At 49.4% G+C, this 25000-nt stretch overlaps 1 protein-coding gene across 1 annotated transcript in view; it reads right to left on the bottom strand.

The window, feature by feature from the left end:
* LOC113589027 (protocadherin Fat 4) overlaps window positions 1–25000 on the bottom strand; it is a 95931-nt gene that overhangs the window by 28915 nt on the left and 42016 nt on the right. The window contains exons 2-6 of the mRNA XM_035522058.1: window positions 13680–13811; window positions 9129–9390; window positions 8102–8452; window positions 4855–5777; window positions 3326–3500 (exon numbers count right to left, since the gene is read on the bottom strand). Of these exons, the coding sequence (XP_035377951.1) occupies window positions 3326–3500; window positions 4855–5777; window positions 8102–8452; window positions 9129–9390; window positions 13680–13811 (1843 nt within the window). The remainder of the gene's footprint in view (window positions 1–3325; window positions 3501–4854; window positions 5778–8101; window positions 8453–9128; window positions 9391–13679; window positions 13812–25000) is intronic.

Here is a 25000-nt window from a genome sequence, read left to right as displayed (position 1 = left end):
CAATAATTCTTTCTGCTGCACCATCCCATAATGAGAGGAGTTCTGTTTAGCTCAGAGCACAGGGAGCGCGGTGCTCACTGGGGGACTCATTAGGGCCGGCGGTATTCCGCGGGCGCAGGGAGACATGGGGCTTCAGCTCGGTAAAAGCACAGAGGCACTAAATGGCGCAACCATTGACATCTTTTATCTGTTAAACGCTCCTCTAAGCTGAAAAGACAAACGGCAAACAGTGTGGTCCTATAAGCTGGAGGTGAACAGAGAGACTCTGTGTGTGTGTGTGTGTGTGTGTGTGTGTGTGTGTGTGTGTGTGTGTGTGTGTGTGCGTGCATGTGTGTGTGTAAGAGTGTTTGTGTGCATGTGTGCATGTGTGTATGTGTTTGTGTGTGTGTGCTCCATAGGCACTCAGGGCAGATTTGCGGCCTCTTTAATAAACGTGAACAAACACAGTTCGTGTGAATGTTGTCAAACAGCCTTTCACTCTTTTCGGCCAAGGACTGCTCTCATACCTTCTCTGCTTCTTTCCTATTCATCTTTCACTCAGTCAAACTTTCTCCGCCCCCTGGCACTCGTCACATGACTTAATGCTCTTCTGTAATGGCCATTAATGCCAGCGCTGCCTTTCCACTGTGCAGTCACGCTAATATGAACAGTCCGTTCACCCTGCAGAACTCACTCCTGATAGTTCACCCTGCAGAACCCACTCCTGATAGTACACCCTGAAAGGATTATGCTGAAGAAAATTATCGGATTTCTTTGCTGTGCTATTGTATAAAACACAAAAAACTAATAGTGTCTACATTTTGCCAAACACACACACACACACACACACACACACACACACACACACACCCTTGTCTTGCTCAAAGCACAACAGAAATAAAATTGACTTTGACTTTGACATGGGAAAGTGGGTCAAGACTCCACTTGACCGTCCTCTACACACAGACCGTCCTCTACACACAGACTGTCCTCTACACTCAGACCGTCCTCTATACACAGACTGTCCTCTACACACAGACCGTCCTCTACACTCAGACTGTCCTCTACACACAGACTGTCCTCTGCACACAGACCGTCCTCTGCGCACAGACTGTCCTCTACACACAGACCGTCCTCTACACTCCTCCATCCTCTACGCACAGACCGTCCTCTATACACAGACCGTCCTCTGCACACAGACCGTCCTCTGCACACAGACCGTCCTCTACACTCAGACTGTCCTCTACACACAGACCGTCCTCTGCACACAGACCGTCCTCTGCGCACAGACTGTCCTCTACACACAGACCGTCCTCTGCGCACAGACTGTCCTCTACACTCCTCCATCCTCTACACTCCTCCATCCTCTACACACAGACCGTCCTCTATACACAGACCGTCCTCTACACACAGACCGTCCTCTGCACACAGACCGTCCTCTACACACAGACCGTCCTCTACACACAGACCGTTTTCTACACACAGACCGTCCTCTACACTCCTCCATTCTCTACAATGGACAAAAAACAGCTTCCCTTCAGGCAGTGACCACAAACAGCTCAGCAGATCCAGAACCAGCCGGCTCCATTCCAACTAGGCAGCCATTTGAGGTTTGTGAATATTCTCCTATTAGACACACTAACTGCTTCATAACTATTTTTTATAATAAAACATTATTTATTATTATTGTTATTCCTTCTACTTCTGCTGTCAAATGTTGCTGTGGAGCTGTTGAGGTTTGTGCAAAAATACACAAATGTGCACGTCATTAATCATGTTTTAATAGCAATAAATATTTCTCTTCCTGTCTCATGATCGAGTATTTAGAAGCACAAACATCAAATTCTGCCAGCACTATCGACCAAAAAACAAACCAAAACAGAGAGGAGTATGACTCTGACAGTTGAAATGCAGTTATTTGTGTAATTCCTACCGCATGGGCCATTCTGAAGGCTGTCTCTGGAACACGTACACCCGCAGCTGTGTTGCTCTCTAGCTACCCGCTAGCTTTTACCACGGTAAACAAAGCACAGAAAGAAAGAACACCGGCTGATCTGGTGTGGTTCTGGCGCTGGTCTGTCCCTGTTGGAGGGGTAGCACAGTTCACTGCACAGTGTAGTGTTAACAGTGACCCATCTCACCTGTCTCAGGATGCAGCACAGTTCACTGCACAGTGTAGTGTTAACAGTGACCCATCTCACCTGTCTCAGGACGCAGCACAGTTCACTGCACAGTGTAGTGTTAACAGTGACCCATCTCACCTGTCTCAGGACGCAGCACAGTTCACTGCACAGTGTAGTGTTAACAGTGACCCATCACACCTGTCTCAGGATGCAGCACAGTTCACTGCACAGTGTAGTGTTAACAGTGACCCATCACACCTGTCTCAGGACGCAGCACAGTTCACTGCACAGTGTAGTGTTAACAGTGACCCATCACACCTGTCTCAGGATGCAGCACAGTTCACTGCACAGTGTAATGTTAACAGTGACCCATCACACCTGTTTTAGGACGCAGCACAGCACTGCACAGTGTAGTGTTAACAGTGACCCATCACACCTGTCTCAGGACGCAGTACAGCACTGCACAGTGTAGTGTTATCACTGAACCATCTCACCTGTCTCAGGATGCAGCACAGCACTGCACAGTGTAGCGTTAACAGTGACCCATCACACCTGTCTCAGGGCGCAGCACAGTTCACTGCACAGTGTAATGTTAACAGTGACCCATCACACCTGTTTTAGGACGCAGCACAGCACTGCACAGTGTAGTGTTAACAGTGACCCATCACACCTGTCTCAGGGCGCAGCTAATTTCCCTGCACAGTTCACGGCTCATCGGTTATTCAGAGTGCAGTGCTCCGGCTCTCAGCAGAAACAGTGCACTTCAGCCGGAACTGCAGGCGACTTTGCCTTTCCGTAGTCTCACTGGAAAGGAAGGGTACTGCTGGGCTCCAGAAAGAGGTTTTATTGTTGTAACTCCCACCACATGCATAGCCAGTCAAAATATACCCATCATTACCACAGTTCACATGAGCAGGCTGGAATGTGGGTGGGGCTGGCGTGGGCTGAGGTGGTTTGGCTGACGGCTGAGGAGGGGAGGTGGACGCAGCCAGAATAGCCTCTGCTTGACACACTCACTCATCTGTAGACCTTTGAGCAATAACAACCTAACGCTCACACCCTGCCGGTGTTCGCAACGCGCGCACACACACACACACACACACACACACACACACGTGTGCGTGCGCACACAGAGCTGCAGCAGCACACTCTGGCTTCACCTGCTTTGACACACATGGGAGTGTGTGTGTGTGTGTGTGTGTGTCGGGGTGGTGGGTTCTTACCTGAGTCAATGGCGGTAATCAGGAGGACATAGTGGTCCCGAGCTTCGCGGTCCAGAGTGCGCGCCAGTCTGAGCTGCCCACTGGATGTCAGGCTGAAGCAGCCTTCCTCGTCCCCGCCGCTCAGACTGTAGCTCAGGTGCCCATTAAGACCGGAGTCATCGTCACGGCCCACAACCTGCAGCAGGGAGGAAGAGGCCCGGAAAAGACATGAAGAAGAATGTCTCCTCGAGGAAAACCGAAAGGAGGAGAGAGGGACGGAGAGATGGAGGGATGGAGAGATGGAAGGAGGGAGAGACGGAGGGATGAGGTTGGAGAGATGGGGGGACGGAGGGGTGGGGAGATGGAGGTTGGAAGGATGGAGGGATGGAGATGGAGAGATGGTGACACAGAGGGACAGGGAGATGGAGGTTGGAGAGATGGAAGGATGGAGAGATGCAGGGTTGGAGAGATGGAAGGATGGAGAGATGCAGGGTTGGAGAGATGGAAGGATGGAGAGATGCAGGGTTGGAGAGATGGAAGGATGGAGAGATGCAGGGTTGGAGAGATGGAAGGATGGAGAGATGCAGGGTTGGAGAGATGGAAGGATGGAGAGATGGGTGCTTAGATGGAAGCAGCTCATATCATCTAACCAAATGGTTGGATACCTGTCAATGAAAAGAACACTTATTATAAAGTTAGATGGATGGATGGATGGATGGATGGATGGATGGATGGATGGATGGATGGATGGATGGATGGACAGACTGACAAAAGCATGCAGCTGTGATTTTGTAGTAATGTGAAACGTTCCAGACCTAAAGGAAAATAATTGTAATATAACCACTAACTGTCCATGAAAATGTGACTCAGGAGGAATTTCCTGTGGTCACTAAGCAGCAGACTAGGAGCATACCTTCTCCCTCCTACACCCACGTCAGACCTGTCTCTCGCTGTCTCTCCCTGTCTCTCTCTGTCTCTCTCTGTCTCTCCCTGTCTCTCTCTGTCTCTCCCTGTCTCTCCCTGTCTCTCTCTGTCTCTCTCTGTCTCTCCCTGTCTCTCCCTGTCTCTCTCTGTCTCTCCCTGTCTCTCCCTGTCTCTCTCTGTCTCTCCCTGTCTCTCTGTCTCTCTCTGTCTCTCCCTGTCTCTCTGTCTCTCTCTGTCTCTCCCTGTCTCTCCCTGTCTCTCCCTGTCTCTCTCTGTCTCTCCCTGTCTCTCCCTGTCTCTCGCTGTCTCTCTCTGTCTCTCCCTGTCTCTCTCTGTCTCTCCCTGTCTCTCGCTGTCTCTATATTTCTCCCTCAACTGCAAGTCCTCCACCCACCATGTTCATTACGTTGTGTATGTGTGTGTGTTTTCTAGTTTCATCATTTTTAGTCTATTTAGTCTAGCTAGTGGTGGCAGGTCTGTGTGACATGGAAGGACTCTATCTGGGTTCTGTGTGATCTGGGACATTTTCTGTGTGACCTGGTGTGATTTTCCCTGACCTGGTCTGGTTCTGCGTCACCTGGTCTGGTTCTGTGTGACCTGGACTGGTTCTAGTTGTGTGTACTCACCTGCAAGATGTTGATGGGCAGGTCTTTCAGGTTCTCCTGGACTGTGACGGTGTACGGAGAGAGCTCAAACGTGGGCATGCAGTCGTTGACGTCCAGCAGGGCCACGTTCACCGTGGCGCGGTCCACCCTGGGGCTGCTTGCGCGGTCCGCCGCCTGGACCACCAGCGAGTAAGACGCCCACGCCTCCCGGTCCAGCGGCTTCGCCACGGAGATCACCCCCGTCACCGAGTCGATGCGGAAGTCGCCATTCCTGTTCCCGGAAGCGATGGAGAAGCGGATCTGGCCGTTGGTGCCCTCGTCAGCGTCACTGGCGAACACCTGCAGGACATCGGTGCCGCTGAGCGTGTCCTCCTCAATCTCCACGTCGTAGATGTTCTGCGAGAAGCTCGGCGTGTTGTCATTCACATCCAGCACCACCATGGTCACCTCCATGGCAGAGGAGAGCGCCGGCTGGCCCTTGTCCATGGCCACCACTGTTAGTGTGTAATTGGCCATCTCCTCGCGGTCCAGCTCGCCCACCAGGCGCACCACGCCATCCACCGCGCCCACGCTGAACTTGTTGCCGTGGGAACCGGTAAGCGAGTACTCCACGTAGCTGTTGGGGCCGCTGTCTGCGTCGGCCGCCTGCGCGGTGAACACCGCCGTGTCCAGCGCCGTGCTTTCCTGCACGTACGCCGTCGTCTGCGAGGTGAACACTGGCGCGCAGTCATTCACGTCCAGAAGAATGATGGACACCTGGGCGGAGCTCGTGAAGCGGGGAGCGGGGGGCGGGGCCTGGTCGCTAACGGTGACGACCAGGTTGTAGAAGGAGCGTGCTTCCCGGTCCAGGAGTTTCCGGGTTTGGAGGACGCCGTAGGGTGTGATGCCGAACTGGTCCTGAGGATCTCCGGAGGCGATGCCATATGCCAGCAAGGCGTTGGGTCCTGAAAAACACACCGGAACCTTCTATTGGTATGAATCATTAATCACAGTTGTACACACACAGTACAGCAGTACACACTGGTACTTGTGGTGTGTAAAGAGTTCAGTTGCTGTCTGTAAAAACACACTGTGTGAGCTCATTATTACCAATGGTTCCAAATCCAACATTTTCCCACAGACACAAACGAATCGGTGAGAAAAATGTGAAATATTCATAATTATGTTGAAATATTGCAAGTATTCATAATTATGTGGGCAGCTAACTTTACTGAACTAAACACTGAACTAATAATTATTAATTAATAATTTAACTAAACTCTGAAATCTAGAGGAAGAAATTCTTTAAACCCGTAGACTTTCATAAAGATTATCAGTGTGATATAGGAACCGGATTACAAGTGTTCAAACCGCAACAAATCTGTACGTGACAAATTGTTCTTATATTGAAACTGTTCCTCGGTTTCAGATGAACTGGAGAGGGCGTGAAGGTTCAGCCCAGCCCTAAATAACACACAACCTCGTCCTTAAGTGCCCGTGATGGATGGCTTCCCACATATTGTTACAGCAACATCTGGAGCTGATCCGCTCACTTCCCTCGCGCGAGCTATCTGCGTCTTCGGCTCAAGAATGCGGGCAAATCAAAAATATCGCCGCGAGCTTGAGCATGAACTGCATTTCAGAGGGTTGGCGTTTGTTTCGTAAAGGAAAAGTGTATTTCTCCCCAAACTGCTGATACGGCTGTTACTGTTTCAATAACTGTCAAAAGGTTATCTTCCGAACCCAAAATAACCCCCGTGCGATTTCACACTACATTGAAAACGTGCATGCACTGTAAATGCAAAAACTGACACTATGCAGTAAGTTGTTTCCACTTTGGCCTTTGGTGTTAATGAAACTGTTAGTGCTTTGGCAGGGCTGCCTAGAGATTCAGTGCTCGCTAACAGTACTTGCGAACGTCCCCGCCACCAGTCGCTGGCCTGGTCTTGCACTTTCCCACTATCAAGGCCCCCCCCGAACCCTCCACCTCCCGTTGATTACAGCACAAAAGCAGGTCAAGCTGCCTCCATTTATCTGCTGCTAGGGCCAGAGGTCATGGCTTAGGAAGTGCTAACAGTGATGTTTTGGGAGTGATACGGCCAGCAGCTCGGGCCACGAGCTGGCGAGGAAAGACTCAGTCGGGCACGCAGGAGACAGATGAGTGAAAGGGATCTGGAGAGAGAGAGAGAGAGAGAGAGAGAAAGGGAGAGAGGAGGGGGAGGGAGAGAGAGAGAGAGAGAGAGAGAGAGAGAGACACCAGAGGCAGAATGTAGGTCCCCGTAACCACGTTCTGTTCGTAGCCATGTTCTAACCTTGGCTGGAAACAGGCGGAGTAGCATGGGGCTCCAGCGTACTTGGGAGGGGTCTGGCGTGAGAGCAGAACCTTGCTGTGACTTTTTAACCCCGTAGATGCTACACTAACAAAGCCCCACGGAGGAAGCTGGAATGTTAGCGGCTCTGGGCTGCCGGGTGTGGGGGGGAGGTGGCACGAGGCAGCTTAGCATCGCATCTGGGGTTGTACGCAGTATGCTTCAATGCTAAGACATGCCAGACCTTCTCCATCTTTCAGCCCCGTGGCTTCAAATATCACTGCTCTGTGAGAGAGGACGTATGTGGAGCATTTATCGTAGAAGCAGGGATGTAATGCTATAGTCTCGCCAGACCATGGGGAGAACATCTTTACAGAAGACACATTTTTCACGCAGAATGAAACTAGAAAATCAAGCCATTCGAAAATCAGCATACTTTTTACAACTGTTTGGAGATCAAAACATCTGAGCTGTGGTGTACTGTACACAGGATGCTGGCGGTCTTCTCAGGATGGCAGAGAACCGTCTGGAACCAACCCAGAACTTTGGTGGACTTTACTCTAGATTTGTTTGGCATAGCTGTTAATTTAATGGCTTCTGTTCGAGCCAGATAAACTTTATTGTCACTGTACGAACACACATTTGGCGGCTAATGCCACGGGACTAAAAGAGATCCGCAAATCTCACAGTACCAGAACAGATCTGATAATCCCACAATACAAGAACAGATCAGATAATCCCATGACACTAGAACAGGTCTGCTAATCCTACAGTATAAAAACAGGTCTGCTAAACCCATGGCACTAGAACAGGTCCACTAATCCCACTGCACTAGAACAGATCTGCTAAACCCACAGCACTAGAACCAGTTGAATTGAGAGTATATATATATATATATATATAATTTTTTTTTTTTTTTCAGGAACCTGGATTTTATAATTCCTGATTCAGATGAAATGTACTGCTGTTAAAGATCTCACCATTGTCTGCGTCGCTGGCTGCCACTGTGAGGACAGACGTCCCAGGACTGAGGTTCTCCAAGACCGATGCGCTGTAGCTGGTGGCGTTGAAGACCGGCCGGTTGTCATTGACGTCCAGGACGTTGAAGTAGACGCGGACAGAGCTGGCCTGGCCTCCCCCATCAGCCGCCCGCACGCTGAGGACATAGTACTGCTGCGCCTCAAAGTCCAGAGGCTGCGACACATTGAAGACGCCCGTCACAGGGTTCAGGATGAAGGTGGCGTCGTCTGGGTCATCCTCCAGAGAGTAGGTTATTTCGCCGTTCGTGCCAGAGTCTGAGTCGCTTGCCAGGATGGCTGCCACGATGGAGCCTAAGAGATGGGGAGAGGAAATGGGAAGGAGGAACATGAGCGAAAGAAGAGAAGAGAAGAGACAGAATGACAGAAATCGAGAGAGAGAACGGCAGAAGAACCCAGCGTGGGCCAAAACAAAGTTCTCCCGCCCGTGGTTCCTGCCATACATGCTCCCAGGAGGGTTTGGGCTTGCGCCGAGAGCAGCAGTTTGATCTCTGTGGTCTGGAGAAAGTCTCGCTTGATGTGGACCATTTGCTCTGGTAGGACTCCTCCCAGATAGCTCGGCCACTGTTTCCTGCCGTGACGTCTGGGCCTTGTCGGGCTGTTCTGTTGAGACCGCCAGCCCCAGACATCTTTGTTTTACCTCATCAGACTACTAGGGCCCAGACTCGATATTGTTGAAGCTAAAATGGAATCACCTTGTCAATTTAGAGTTCTGTTGAACCTAAATACTCAGAAAGGCTTCTGTTCAGGGCTGGGCCAGTATGGAAAAGGACCTCTACATCAGACACAGGACTGATCTCTAACTGTCTGACACAGTCACGACACATATAAACAGTAGGTTTTTATCTATAAGATTGGCCATGCACAGTTGAATGGTTGTATGAATGAGGAGGAAAAATTGTTTGTGGGATTAACTGGACGAACCTATGAGTTGATAATCTGAAAAGGCATATCTGTTAAGTGCGTGTACCTGGTGTCGTGTCCTCGGGAATGTCGAAGGTGTAGACGGAGCGGGAGAACTTGGGGGCGTGGTCGTTCACGTCGCTGACAGTGATGTTCACACGCACGTCTGACGACTGCTGCCCGTCATCGGCGCGCACCAGGAGGGAGTATTTTGAGCGGCGCTCCCTGTCCAGCCTCTTCGTAGCAATGAGGTCACCCGACTCAGGGTCGACACGGAAGCTGTCGTCCGCCCCGCTGATGATGGTGTAGGTGACCAGAGCGTTTGGACCCTGGAAAGAAAAAGAGAAAGGTGTCTATAATCTCGCTCCTGACATTCTTCCAAAATAGCATCACGGCGGTCGGATAAAAAGCCAGATAAAGGCATGGACTAGCAAACTCTCACACTGACACAGACTGCACATAACGCTACGCTAGTCAATTAGCAAACATTTTAACCGGATTCCTGCAGTTTACACAGTCCAGCAAAGCTCTGACTAGCATGTCTTAGGCAGGTTTCTTTAGTCCCACACCCACAGTTTCGCCCCGGCCTCCAAAAACCCGTTGAGGCTGCTACAATTAGCCAACCTCCTCCGCCTGTATCGTACTCATCACCCTGGATCGTTGGAGCAGATGGAGCGGCGCTATTCCGATCACTCGCCACCACGCTCGGCCCTACCGTGCTGTGCAAATGGTTTAGCGCACTGACACACTTGAACCCAGCCAGAAGCAGCCAGGGGCTGTGCGATCGCCCCGAGCAGCCGTAAACACGGCCGGTCTCCGACCGGTCAGAACGCATCGATACCAATTAACGAGAGTGCTGGGTATTTGTTTCCCCGCGGGGCCGCCGGTGTTGGGTTTCGTGCGTCCAGGTCAGCACCGCGGCGCTGAGTGGAGCCGTTGCCTGCTGAGTCATTACTGCAGGTACGCAGGAGTTCAGATGGCACAGATAGGATGGAGGAGAGCAGATAACGGAGAGAGAGAGAGAGAGAGAGAGAGAGAGAGAGAGAAGCAAGAGGAAAATAAAGTGGTGAAAGGGAGCTTTGTAGACAGCGGGAATGTACGAGGCGGGATCTGACATGGAGACAGGAGGCCATGTCTGCTAGACGGGGGCGGTCCCAGAGGACTGACCCCTGCCCTTTAAGCTGCGAGGGGTATGGCGTGCTTCTATGAATCCAGTTAATAGATCCCCTGGTACCGCTGAACATACGATCCTCCGGCCAGCAGGAGGAGAGGACCCAGCGTGACAGACGAACACTGGCTGACGGACCATGAGACGATGGAGGCCTTAATAAAGGAGTGACACTGGGAAATCTGGGAAAACTATGCCCGAGGCATTCCTTTAGCCATCGGTTTGGAAGTATCTGTGCGATACTGCTCTCTTCAAAACTAGAGTTGGGTTCAACTACTGTGGAATCTTAACTCGTTCAAAGGCTAAGAAAGAAAGAAATGGAGAGAGAGACTGAAAAGAAAACAAAACATTCACTGATTGTTCACTGGCGCCTGCTGTCATCGATCAATGCTCGGGATCTGGATATCCCATCACACGCCTTGCCCCTCCCACTCTCCCCTCTGCTAGCCAATCAAAGCTCTGTTACTGCTGTGAAAGGCTGTTGGGGTGTTTCTGCCCCGGACACCCCCACCACTGGTATGACCCTCCCACTAAAGAGTTTTACAGTCATGCAGGGAGGTGCAAGCAGGAGCAATTAAGACTCCACACAAGGGGGCGCGGAGGGCATACGGAAATGCAGTTAACCCAGAGAGAGAGAACACGCAAAGGACTGGCAGGGGAAAGAGAGAAGGTGGGGGAGGGAGAGAGAGAGCGAGAGAGGGATGGAGGGAGGCAGGGAACGAGGCAGAGAATGTATGGGGGAAGAGGAGTGGGCCTCGCAGGAAATCCCAGTTTCCTCCAAGCAGAGAGAAGCCAGCATACTCCCACACTGACAAGCCGTCAGCCAAATTACAGCCCAGCGGCCTAATTAACGTCACTTTAAACCGACACACACACACACACGCAAGGATACACACAAAGATACACATCTGTGCGGGTTCAGGTGGAGTGGCAGCCGGTATGGGGAGCGCTCCAGTCTGTGACAGCAACACGCGAAAACACCTGTTTCGGACCGAGGCGGCCGGCATCACGATGATTCCTTTCAACATTCGAAGGTAAGAGTTAGACGCGCCGGTGGAATGCCACGCTGAGAGCTATCTGGCCATAATCTGTCGGTAATCTGTCAGTAATCTGTCCATCTGGGAGCTATCTGTCGGTAATCTGTCAGTAATCTGTCGGTAATCTGTCAGTAATCTGTCAGTAATATTTCTTCCTTTTTTCCCTGTGGATTTCCCTGATGGACCACAGAAAGATGGATGGCGGGAAACGGCGTTCCCATCCCCTCCACACGGTTTCCACATGTCCAGCAGCAGAGCGGTGGAGCTCGTTAGGATGCCGGGGATCGGAGGCGGACGTCTGGCTCTGCCGCACAGCCGCCCCCGGCCTTGGCTCGCCTCCCGCTCCGCACACATGGCGCGCTGGCTGGCAGAGTGCCGAAGCGTCCGGAGCATGTCGAGCGCCTCCTCGTTGGCGCCTCCTCTGCAGCGGTGGGCTAAACCATGCCAACCACGGAAGGTCTAGACGAAGGAGAACTGGGTCTAAGAGATCTGAAATCAGGCGAACATGCCGAGGTGAGAAAGCTAGAAAAGCCAGAGAAATCGAACCCAGAGAAATCGAATCCAGGGACATTGCAGCCCTTGGAGACACGCCTGCTAGCCTTCACATAGCCCTCCACATTTACCCGAGCTTCCACCTGCTCCGCCCTGCTCCACCCTGCACAGACTGAAACTCATCTGAAAGCTTCAGTGCTCTATGACTGTTCAGTGATTTCTCCTCTTTTGAGATAAACAAATTTGACCTGCATAAAAACATTCAGATGCGTTCCAGCAGAACTGCTGAGGGCGAGACGCAGGACCCATGGGGAAGTGCTCTGGGGCGTGATGTAACATAGCGCGGCTGAGCAGCGAGACCAACGTGCTCCGGACCGTGATGTAACGCACCGTGGCCGAGCAGCCAGACTGACGTGCTCCGGGCCGTGATGTAATGCTCTAACACGCTCCCCTCCCCCGCGTGATGGCTGATGATGGGCTGCGGTTGTTGATGTAACACCGACCCCAAGCAGCTTTACTGAAAGCCTCCCTCCGCTTCACATACCACGGCATTAGCCGCTTACTACAAGACCAAGCCCAGCCCCTGGCTATGATACATAACAGGTGACATCATGACATCAGAGAGAGAGAGAGAGAGAGAGAGGGTGAGAGTGAGAAAGGACAGCTCAAATCCCAACAGTAAGTCCAGCTGTGCTCTCTCTCTCTCTCTCACACACACACACACACACACACACACACACACACACACACACACTCACAGACAGAGAGGGAGAAGTGGTGAGGTATTCAGAACAGGAAAGGGGTTTCATTACTGAAGACCTTTTTCCTCATTAAAACCACTCTCCCTCTCCAATACCCTTCCCTGATGCCCAGCCAGTCTGCCCAGACTCCTCCCATCTCCCTGTATGAATAAACCCCAGGACCCTAACTCAAGCCTGGAACCCTAACTCAACCCCAGGACCCTAACTCAAGCCTGGAACCCTAACTCAACCCCAGGACTCTAACTCAGCCCTGGAAACCTAACTCAACCCTGGAAACCTAACTCAACCCCAGGACCCTAACTCAACCCTGGAACCTTAACTCAACCCCAGGACCCTAACTCAAGCCTGGAACCCTAACTCAACCCCAGGACCCTAACTCAAGCCTGGAACCCTAACTCAACCCCAGGACTCTAACTCAGCCCTGGAAACCTAACTCAACCCTGGAAACCTAACTCAACCCCAGGACCCTAACTCAACCCTGGAACCTTAACTCAACCCCAGGACCCTAACTCAAGCCTGGAACCCTAACTCAACCCTAGAACCCTAACTTAACCCTGGAACCCTAACTCAACCCCAGGACCCTAATGTAACCCTGGAACCCAAACTCAACCCCAGGACCCTAACTTTGCCCTGAGACCCTTCAGTGTGATTCCCACAGCACTGGTGAGAAAAGCCCTCCACACATACTCTCATACACACACACACTCTCAGACACATACTCACATGCACACACACATACTCATACACATACTCTCATGCACACATTCAGGCACACACTCACACACACACTCATACACACACTCATAATCTCAAGTTTGGGTAAATGTAAGGGTTCTGTTAATGCAATTAATGATTAATCAATCAACACTTTCACTTGTGTCATAGCTGCAGGCCGCTCCACGAGAGCACACACACACACACATAAACACACACACACACACATAAACACACACACATACACACATGCACACACACACACAGACATCATTACAGCACAGCGGAGACTTATGTTTGATTTACTCCTCACGGTAATCATAGCAATAATTTCACATAGAACATCACTTAAATCTCTGCCCTGCCAGATTATATGTAGCAGCAGTAGTCCAAGGAGCCTGTGAGTATTTCGGAGTATTCCAGAGTATTCCAGTGAGATGCCCTACCTCGTCAGCATCGGTGGCTGTTAGCTGCATTATCCTAAAGCCATCACCAACATTCTCCTGCACAGTCACATCCAGGATATCGGTGGGAAAAACTGGAGGGTTGTCATTAATGTCCTGGAGGGTAATCTCAACCTGAAAGAGAGAGAGAAAGAGAGAGAGAGTTGAATTGAATATTCACCCCCTTCCGCTTTATGTGTTTCACATTCACTTCTGTCCTGAAGTCTTACAGTGACTGCAACATTCATCGAGCCTTCATTCCTTCAGTATCTCACCAACTCTACATTTCAGCTTCACTAACGTGACACACAAAATCCACCCCCATTAAAATCCATCCTCCACTTGTCCTGTGTGCTCAGTCAGATGCCAGTGGCAGACAAGCACCTAGCTGGACCTCGCTGGGGGAGAGGGTGTAGGAGAGAGGGTGTAGCAGCCCACTACACCACCTGTGGTATATGCCAGTTTGTGGTATTCATTGTGCAGTGAACACCTCCCCCAAGTGTTGCAGACACTAAACAAAAACTACACACTGACTTCACAGTGTAAAAGAACACACACGGACGTGCGCGCGTGCACACACACACACACACACACACACACACACACACACACACACACACACACACACACACATACACACATGCATGCACATAGCAAAACCAAGCTTCAGCCTGCACTTGTAACTGTCTGTCGGAGTAAACACGTGTGCTGGTGCCAATAAACAGGGCCGTGCAGGAACCCGTGCAGGAACCCGAGCTGGAGCCCAGGCAAGCCTTTGCCTTGCGTTCGCTGTTTATCTCTGCAGTAAATAAGCGGCCCGTGTTTACAAAGCTGCTGCACCCGCCATCTCTGTTAACAATGTTGGTTACGAGCCATTAATTCCTCGTGCGACAAAAACAAAGTGAACAAGAACACGAACGTGCCAGCTGTCGCCTCGCAGCCCGGCCCGGTCCGGCCCGGTCCGGCCCCCGTGAACCACAGCAAGTTCTTTTAGAGTCCCAGCCCAGGTTCTAGGATTCACTGCTAGATTTGACATGGAGAGTCCACGTCAGAGACATCCGAGTCTCCTCCAGATGATGATTAGGGTTCCGGCGTTGGAGCGCAGAAGCCAACGTTCCCGTGCTCTGTCCAGAAACCGCCAGACGTGACACCACAGCCGCTGAAGATTTCCCTGATGTGCCGCCATTCCAGAGTCTGCTCCGTGGACCCTCGGGCCGATATACGGGAGGCAGGGGTATGTGCTCCCGGGAGCCGCCCAACATGGAAGGCATGACTGGGTAACATTGGACTCATCAACATGGCTCGGATAAACGGAGGCCATGGAGGAAACCATGCCGGAAGAGTGTAACTCTGTCAGCGAGCAGAGGCCAAGACATGCTTGCCAAGAGTCCAACGCAACTCCATAGCTCTCACCCTCTCTGTCTCTCTCTCTCCATACCTTGATCTGTCTATCCCATTCGCTCTTACTCCTTGATATATAGTCGTCTCTCTTTCTGTCTGTCACTCCTTTTTTCTCTCTCTCCCTCTCTCCATCTGTTCCTCTCTCTCGCTCTCTGTCTCTCTCCCTGTCTCTCCTTGTGCATTTCTCTGTATGTGTCACAGAGACTCTCTCATTACAGCATATCTGCTTCGCATCATAAAAACTCCCCTGAGAAACATGTGGTCAGATGGGACTGTGTGCCATCCCTGCAGGCACACTGATCTGGGCTCAGTGAAACGGGAGCACTGCGACTCTCTCACATTTAGCGGCGTTTTGCAGAAGCCAGTGATTTTAGGTGTAACCTTCACAAGTTGCAATGTGCTCCCATCACGAACATCTACACCGATTTCCTCGGAAGGTCAGAAGATGTCTACTTGTTCAGCACAAAAACCTTGGTGCAGCCCATTTCAGAGACTCACGTCACGTGAGATACAGAGCAGCCCAGTTCAGAGACTCACATCATGTAAGATACAGAGCAACCCAGTTCAGAGACTCATGCAGAATATTGAATTAAAAACCTCACAGACACTGTGGACAACAAAGTCAATAAATACTAAATATTTCTGCTAGTCTCATGTGGTCTGGATGTGTAAATAATACTGGTTCTGCTCATGCATGAAATTAAACAAGAGTTGCAGTTATGAGAAATAATTACAACCAGTAATTTCAGTTTACACTACCCACAATGCCCTGGGGCTGAATATCAAAGAAGGTGGTGTGAAAAATTTAGCAGAGGAAAGAGACAGAGGTCATAAGAGGTTTGTGTCACAACTCTGTGTGTGTGTGTGTGTGTGTAGTGATAGAGGATAGGTTGGCTTTTTTAAGAAAATGTGATGCAGATGTCTGGTGTAGGGATAATATGTAAGGGTATGTGCAAGAACATCAGTTTAACACACACACACACACACACACACACACACTTTTTCAGACAGTGATATATACACAAACTACAAAACCACATGTGCGTACTCGCACACATACACGTGCACACACAGAGAAAGACATACACAAACCACAGAAATACATTCACACACACTAAACACACAAACACACATTTTAGCAATTAGTGGGAGATTAGTGTGCTCAAAGGCCTTAACTCTGTGTGTAGCTGAGCACCCGACCCAAGCAGGAATATAATCAGACTGGGCATTGACCCGTACACTTCAGCTCCGGAACAGCCAACAAACACGCCACCTGTAGTGATTATCCATGTGCCCACGCTGGCTGAGTACAATCTGAGTACAGTCTAATTGCAGTCTAAGTACAGTCTGAGTACAGTCTGAGTGCAGTCTGAGTACAGTCTAAGTGCAGTCCAGTCTAAGTGCAGTCTGAGTACAATCTGAGTACAGTCTCAGTGCAGTCTAAGTACAGTCTGAGTACAATCTAAGTACAGTCTGAGTGCAGTCTGAGTACAATCTGAGTACAGTCTAAGTGCAGTCTAAGTACAGTCTGAGTGCAGTCTGAGTACAGCCTGAGTACAGTCTAAGTGCAGTCTAAGTACAGTCTGAGTGCAGTCTGAGTACAATCTGAGTAAAGTCTAAGTGCAGTCTAAGTACAGTCTGAGTGCAGTCTAAGTACAATCTGAGTACAGTCTAAGTGCAGTCTAAGTACAGTCTGAGTACAGTCTGAGTGCAGTCTGAGTACAGTCTAAGTGCAGTCTGAGTACAGTCTAAGTGCAGTCTGAGTACAGTCTGAGTACAGTCTAAGTGCAGTCTGAATACAGTCTGAGTACAGTCTAAGTGCAGTCTGAGTACAGTCTAAGTGCAGTCTAAGTGCAGTCTGAGTACAGTCTGAGTGCAGTCTGAGTGCAGTCTAAGTGCAGTCAGCTTCCCACATGCTGATGAACAGTAAGAACTGAGTGATGGCAGGAGGTGCATCACTGACCCCTAATCAAACCACTGTGTTATGAGTGTGTTTGTGTGTGTGTGTGTGTGTGTGTGTGTGTGTGTGTGTGTGTGTGTGCGTGTGTTGGGGGGGTGTTAAGATATAAAGTCCTGTATTGTGAAATGTTGATACTTTGATACTATAGCAGGTGATTGTTCGATGTGAGTGAGAAGCTTTGAATAGCACACATCACACCTCATCACAGATGCAGACCAAGCCTTGCTAAAGCACATTACTCACTCTGTGGATCCAAATCAAGTCAAATTTGGTTACGGAAATGTTTGCCTTGCCAGACAAATACTCAACAAAATCTTTTAAACATGTTGCAAGCCTATTAAAATATTACACAGAAAAAACATCAAAAAATCAATATATAACTTTGCCAACCAGTTTTATTTTTTTTTAAAGCCAAAACAAAAAACCCAAAACAAATGAGGTTGAATTTTGGCTGTGATTATGCGTCATTATATTAACTGTATATATTAACACACACACACATACACACACACACACACACACACACACACACACACACACACACACACACACACGTATATATATGCAGGTATGGTTATATGTGTTATATATGTGTTATATGAATCTCAACCCCTCGGTACATCATGTCTGCAACTTACCTCTCTCTCTCTCCCCCTCTATCTCCCTCTCTCCCTCCCTCTCTATCTCCCTCCCTCTCTATCTCCCTCCCTCCCTCCCTCTCTCCCTCCCTCCCTCTTTCTCTATCCCTCCCCCACTTCATGTCTGTTCTCTTTCTCTACCTCTTTCAGAACTACCTTGTCTATCCTGTCACCTTGGTGTATGCAGTATATTTAGAGAGCTGTCTCTGTAAAACTCAGAGCAGTTTGAACATTTCACACACACACACACACACACACACACACACACACACACACACAGAGACTGAAGAGAATGGAAGCTTACTCAGGGTGGAAACAAGCTCTGCAGGGGGCACTGGAGACCTGCCAGAATCCAACACACAGTAAAAGGAGAGACCCTGAATTCACACACACACACACACACACACACGCACACACACACACACACACACACACACACACACACGCGCGCGCACACACACACGCACACACACGCACACACACACACATGCGCACACACACACACACACACACTAAAGAATCCTTATGTAGACAACATCAGACATACATATAGCACAGACCCACAAACCCAGGCACCTAAAGAATCCTTATGGGACACAGAGGTGAAGACCCGTGAAAGTGAGAGAGAGAGAGAGAGAGAGAGAGAGAGAGAGAAAGAGAGCAGTCAACCATCCCTTTGGGGTAGAAAACCTTACACAGGAGCTGTAGCCCTGCACCGACAGCTCTGGGGCTCTGGGGCTTTTCTGCAGTGCTAAAGTCCAGAATGCTGCTGGTTTCTGCGGATGAAACCGAAATGAGGGCTGAGCAGAGCCTCATGCAGCCCAGCACCATCCATTCTGGCTCTGCTCTCTCCCAGTCTGGCTCTGCTCTCTCCCAGTCTGGCTCTACTATCTTCCAGTCTTGCTCTGCTCTCTCCCAGTCTGGCTCTGCTCTCTCCCAGTCTGGCTCTACTATCTTCCAGTCTTGCTCTGCTCTCTCCCAGTCTGGCTGTGCTCTCTCCCAGTCTGGCTCTGCTCTCTCCCAGTCTGGCTCTACTATCTTCCAGTCTTGCTCTGCTCTCTCCCAGTCTGGCTCTGCTCTCTCCCAGTCTGGCTCTGCTCTCTTCCAGTCTGGCTCTACTATCTTCCAGTCTTGCTCTGCTCTCTCCCAGTCTGGCTCTGCTCTCTCCCAGTCTGGCTCTACTATCTTCCAGTCTTGCTCTGCTCTCTCCCAGTCTGGCTCTGCTCTCTCCCAGTCTGGTTCTGCTCTCTCCCAGTCTGGCTCTACTATCTTCCAGTCTTGCTCTGCTCTCTCCCAGTCTGGCTCTGCTCTCTCCCAGTCTGGGCCTCCAAGACACCCACAGAAAAAGGTCTTTGAAATGTTATTTTCAGGACAGAGCAGTCAAAACAGAGGCAGAGCGGATTTCTTCTCATTGCTTGTTATTTAAGTATGAATATACTGTACGTCACTGTTAAAACACCACATATGAAAATCAAACCAACCAAGTCATTCAAATGCATTAAACATCTGCAAAAACACTTCACATCAACCACTATGGAGTGTTCATGTGATAACAGGGCATTCTAGCTGACAAGCTCTGTTCAACTAAGTACATTTATGGCATTTAGCTGACACTTATCAAGAAGACTTACAATGATGCCTGAAGAGTCTTGCTCAGGGGGTAACACTGGAAAACTGCTGGGGCTTAAACTGGCAACCTTCCAATTACTAGTCCAGTACCTTACCCACCAAGCTAAGGGGGTCATTAGAGGCTGACCCACTGCCCAACCCTAGTACAAAAAGGAAGGCGATTCTAATTCAGTTGACCATCTTCTCTTGAGACACCTGTGTAGATCTGTTCTGTGGGCCTGACCGTGAAGATTTCAGGGTCGTTTCAGGACATTAGCATGTTAGCCTGCTAGTTCTTGTTTATTCCATTATCATACATTTCTCCATTAGGCCATCTTAGCTCCTCCTCTGGATGACAACTGACACCACAATAATAACAATGTTACTAGAAAAACAAATAAATAATAATAAAATTAAAAAATAAACAATGAATGTCTAGGTATTCTAGAAGTCCTAGTCTGGTCCACATGGTGTGTGCGTGTGTCTGAAACCCATCCCACACGAGAACGTCCATCAAGGGCAATGGAGAAGTAGCTGGCTGGGTGGAGGTGTGGTGGGCTACAGCAGGGGACAAGAGTGTGTGTGTGTGTGTGTGTGTGTGTGTGTGTGTGTGTGTGTGTGTGTGTGTGTGTGTGTATGATGAGTCTGTGTGTGTGAATAAGATCTCAGCTGTTTGTACATATTCACTGATTTTTATGCACAGCAGCTCCCAGAAGCTCTTCACTGTTAAAGTGTCTTAGAAGGAGAATAAACACACACTTACACACACACACACACACACACACACACACACACATACACAAACACACACGCACACACACAAACACACCCCATTTATTTTGATGATGTTCTCATTGTCTGGCTCTTTTAGCCAACGCAATGCACTCCAGCCTCCAGATCAAGAGCCACTCACGAGGCTGTGTTTGCTAGAGCAGCTCACAGCCGGCTGCTCTGTCTGCACTGTGTGTGTGTGTGTGTGTGTGTGTGTGTGTGTGTGTGTGTGTGTGTGTGTGTGTGTGTGTGTGAGAGGGGGGTTTTTGTGCAAGAGTTTATACTGAAATTTCTTAATGCAAAGAGAAAGTCATATTAGCTTCGGGCTAAAAAAACTTTGCTTCAAATCATGAAACTCCATTTGGTCATTCCTGATCCACAGAATAACCCTCCCTCCTTTTCTCTTCCTCTCTCTCTCCCTCTCTCCTCCTTCTCCCAGTTTCTCCCTGTCTCCCTCTCTCCTGTGTCGCGTCTCCCTCTCACTCCTCCATCTGTGAGTGTCATTTGGAGAGGAGCAGGATGTGTCTGGCAGGAGAAAGCCAGACTCGTCCCAGGCTGGGAGAAGAGAAGTTAATGCCTTTAACATCAGGCGACATGAAGCAGACTCCTGCCAAAGAGCACAGCTATGAGGGACCCACTCCGCTTTCAGAGAGAGAGAGAAGGAGAGAGAGAAATGAGGAGGGGAGATAGAGAGAGAAATTGTGAGAGGCAGATAGAAGAACTAACTAGGAGCTTGAGTAGCACAGGGAAAGAAATCACAAAAGTGTGAGAGCGCTTCCATATTGGGGGGGGGGGGGGGCAGCTTCCAGAAGCATTCAGGATCCTTCTCCAGAGAAGCAGATGTAGAATGAGCACAGATTCTTTCTTAATCCTGCTACCTTCTGGAGATGCGGACTTTGGTCTCCATACCAACACACGGGCTAGGTGTCCATGACAACACACGGGCTAGGTGTCCATGACAACACACGGGGCTAGGTGTCCATGACAACACACGGAGCTAGGTGTCCATGGCAATGCACAGACTAGGTGTCCATGGCAACACATGGGGCTTGGGCTGACCATTCTCTACCTGCCCACACCAGATGTAACATCACCAGAAGCCCTCCATGTTTGAGTAGTGATGTAGGAGTGCACTCTGTGAGACACAACAGTCAGCACAAAGACTACAAGACAGCACAGGAGTGTGTGTGAGAGCGCATGTGTGAGATGTGTGTGAGCATGTGTGAGATGTGTGTGAGAGCACGTTTGAGATGTGTGTGAAGTGTGTGAGATATGTGTGAGAGCATGTGTGAAATGTGTGTGAGAGCATGTGTGAGATGTATGTGACAGAGTGTGTGAGATGTGTGAGAGCGTGTGTGAGATGTATGAGAGTGTGTGTGAGAGCGTGTGAGATGTGTGAGAGTGTGTGTGAGAGCGTGTGTGAGAGCGTGTGAGATGTGTGAGATGTGTGAGAGCATGTGTGAGTTATGTGTGAGAGCGTATGTGAGCTGTGTGAGTACATATTTGTATGTGTGTATGTAGAATAGATGAGGCTGTGTGTGTGTGTGTCTGTGTGTCTGTGTGTGAGGGTCTTTTTGCTATTTCAACTCTGGCTATGAGCCTTTATTCGTGTCTTCATTACAGACGTCTTCTCAAGCACCACACACACGTTCCTCTCATACTGGACACACTCTAGACACAGACGCAGACTCATACTGGTGTAGATAACTGTTGCAAAGCCAAACTGGGCACAGACAACATGTAACACTGAACACAGACACCACTAAAACCACTAAAACCACTGACGACCTTTTTCTACGGACTGTTATCTTTCAATTTGATTGTCTCCACTGTGCACAAGGGAAAAGTTTAGCTCCGCTTCTCGTATGTGTCTCCCAGACTGGGCCCAGTAAACACTCTGTTCTGTCTTTCTCTCTCTCTCTCTCTCTCTCTATCTCTCTCTCTCTCTCTCTCTCTCTCTCTCTCCCTCTCTCAGACTGGGTGGAGTCCTGAGCGTACGCTTCACTAGAACTCAATGGTGGAGGGCCACTTTGTCTGAACGGTGAGAACATGGCAGAATATGAATGACCCCCCCCCCCCCATAAACCCTAGAGCCAACCCACAGAGCCCAGACACACACACAGCCATGCATACACACACAACCCACAGAGGCCAAACACACAGTTACACACACAGCCATGCATACACACACAACCCACAGAGGCCAAACACACAGTTACACACACAGCCATGCATACACACACAACCCACAGAGGCCAAACACACAGTTACACACATAGCCATGCATACACACACAACCCACAGAGCCCAGACACACACACAGCCATGCATACACACACAACCCACAGAGACCAAACACACAGTTACACACACAGCCATGCATACATAAACAACCCACAGAGGCCAAACACACAGTTACACACACACACAGACCCCACAGAGGCCAAACACACATGCATACACAGAGCCACGCATACACACACACCCACAGGGCCCAGACACACATAGCCACCCATACACACACAGTCTCTCTCTCTCTCTCACACACACACACACACACACACAAACACTGGTATACTCTGGGTCAGTGCTGATTTATCCTGCTGAGAGGTGATGGTCTGGAAGATCCTAGAGACCCTGGGGTCATGACCTTAGCTCCAAATTGCTCACTCATTTGTCAGTGCCGGGGTAATGGGGCTCTGACATCCTGGTTTTGTGTCCCTCGCAAGGCGGGAGGCAGAGGACAATGGGAGAAAGGCCGTTGTCCCGCGCCACTGTCCCGCGGAGACAGGGCTTGGGGCTAAGGGAACAGCCGGAAGAGGCCCTGGTTCTGTGAACTCGGCCAGGCAAGCACATACAGCCGCCATGTGTCTCGGAGTGGCCTGGACGCTCTCAGCGACGGATGGGATAAGATACTTAAAGATAGATAGATAGATAGATAGATAGATAGATAGATAGATAGATAGATAGATAGATAGATAGATAGATAGATAGATAGATAGATAGATAGATAGATAGATAGATAGATAGATAGATAGATAGAAAGCAGGAAAAAGTGGAATGGAAAGTAAATGAAAGAAATCACACTGGGTAATGCCCTTCACAATACAGCGCCCTCTCCAGGTTAGGCTGAAAATGGAATTCCACAGCCATTATCTTCTCATGGCTTCTCCCACCACTGCTATGCTGGCAACACCCAATTATTTATTTATTTTCCACCCTCCAGCATGCAGGTCTCCAGACGTATCTCAGCATGCTTGACTGACATTGTGTCATGGATGACAGCCCACCACTTGAAGCTCAACCCCAGTAAAACGGAGCTTCTGTTCAGCCCAGGAACTCCCAGGCCTTACCATGACCTCACTGTTTCCTTCAAGAGCTCCCTGGTATCACTCCCTGGTATCACTCCCTAGTATCACTTCCTGGCAGCAGCCCGACTGGTCTTCAGTCGTCTGAAGTGAACACACGTCACTGCTGTGCTCCCTTCATTGGCTTCCAGTAGCTGCATAGGGATTAAAACCTTGATGCTCACCTACAAAGCCAAAATGGACCAGCTCCTTCATACATGATGTCAAAGTCCAATCTGTACCTCGTGTACTTCCAACCTCAAGTATGGCTCAGCTTGAAACACCATGCTTCAAGTCTCATGGAACAGAAGCAATGACACTATTCTCTGTCCTGGCTCCCAGATGGTGGCTGTGAGCCAGTCCCTTACTGTCTTCAAATGCAGACTGAAGACCCATCTATTTGTGGAATTTTTAAATGATCCTGATAGCTAACTGAATCTCTATTACTTATTGTAGTGTATTGTTTATTACACTAAGTGTTGAGTAACTGAAACTCTAGTACTTATTGTAGGGTATTGTTATTACACTAAGTGTCGAGTAACTGAAACTCTACTACTTATTGTAGGATATTGTTCATTGTTTATTGAGTGTTGACTGTTCCTATGTTGACTAACTCTAGTACTTATTGTTTATTACACTGATGTCTAAGATGGAGCTTATATGTATTTTATATGTATTTTGTACTTCTAGGCATCAGCAGTGATCCCTGTGTTTCTACAGTATTCTAGATCATTGGTATCTTGGACTCTAACCTACTGTACTGGCCAGGATGTATTCTAGGAGGAAATGACAAAGCACTTTTGTAAGTCGCTCGTCCGCCAAGTGCCGTGAATGTAAATGTAAATGTATATGAATAAACCAGGCAGGGAATGTGGATTTGGTGTACACAAGATCACACAGGCTGAAGCTGAAAAGATGCATTTTCAGCACGACAGCAGCGAGGCAGCGCATCCACGACCCTGCTACAACATTTACATTTCCTTAAACCGCCAGGCTCCACTGACGACCACAGCACAGAAGCCCTGCTAACGCTGTTTAGTCTCCCGTGGTCAGGAGAAGCGCTTGTTTATAGCAGGCATTAAAAAACGCGCACTTTAGCAGCGTCCGTTATGATACGGCGGATCACAAAGGCAGCTGGGTGCGTGGCGATCGCAAAGCCAAAGCTCGGGGGAAAGGGGATGGTAAACAACTCCTGTCGGTGCGTCAGTACGGTATGTCGGTGCGTCGGTACGGTATGTCCTATGCAGTAGGCCTGTTTCCTGTGGTTTTTATGCCAGAGGCCAAAATCAACAGCGAACCAGTCGCATCGCAATTTATACCGGTACGCGCAGCCAAATGAGCATGCAGAAGAAGTAGAAAGGAGGAGACAGGGAGAGAGAGAGAGAGAGAGAGAGAGAGAGAGAGAGAGAGAGAGAGAGAGAGAGAGAGAGAGAGAGAGAGAGAGAAACTAAGGTCTGACAGCCTCTCACATATAAGACAGTGTGTCATTAGTTTCTTGGTCACAGGCTGATTTTATATTAACTGCAACCAGATTCCATTTGAGATTATTTCCAATCATTCTCCTGTTGAACACTGGAGAAACAGAACCAGAAGCTTCTG

This window comes from Electrophorus electricus, chromosome 1, assembly GCF_013358815.1.
Source record: "Electrophorus electricus isolate fEleEle1 chromosome 1, fEleEle1.pri, whole genome shotgun sequence".
In the NCBI taxonomy this organism is placed as follows: Eukaryota; Metazoa; Chordata; class Actinopteri; order Gymnotiformes; family Gymnotidae; genus Electrophorus; species Electrophorus electricus.
The sequence above is the reverse complement of the archived record's forward strand: the minus strand, read 5'-3'. Positions and strand labels throughout refer to the sequence as shown.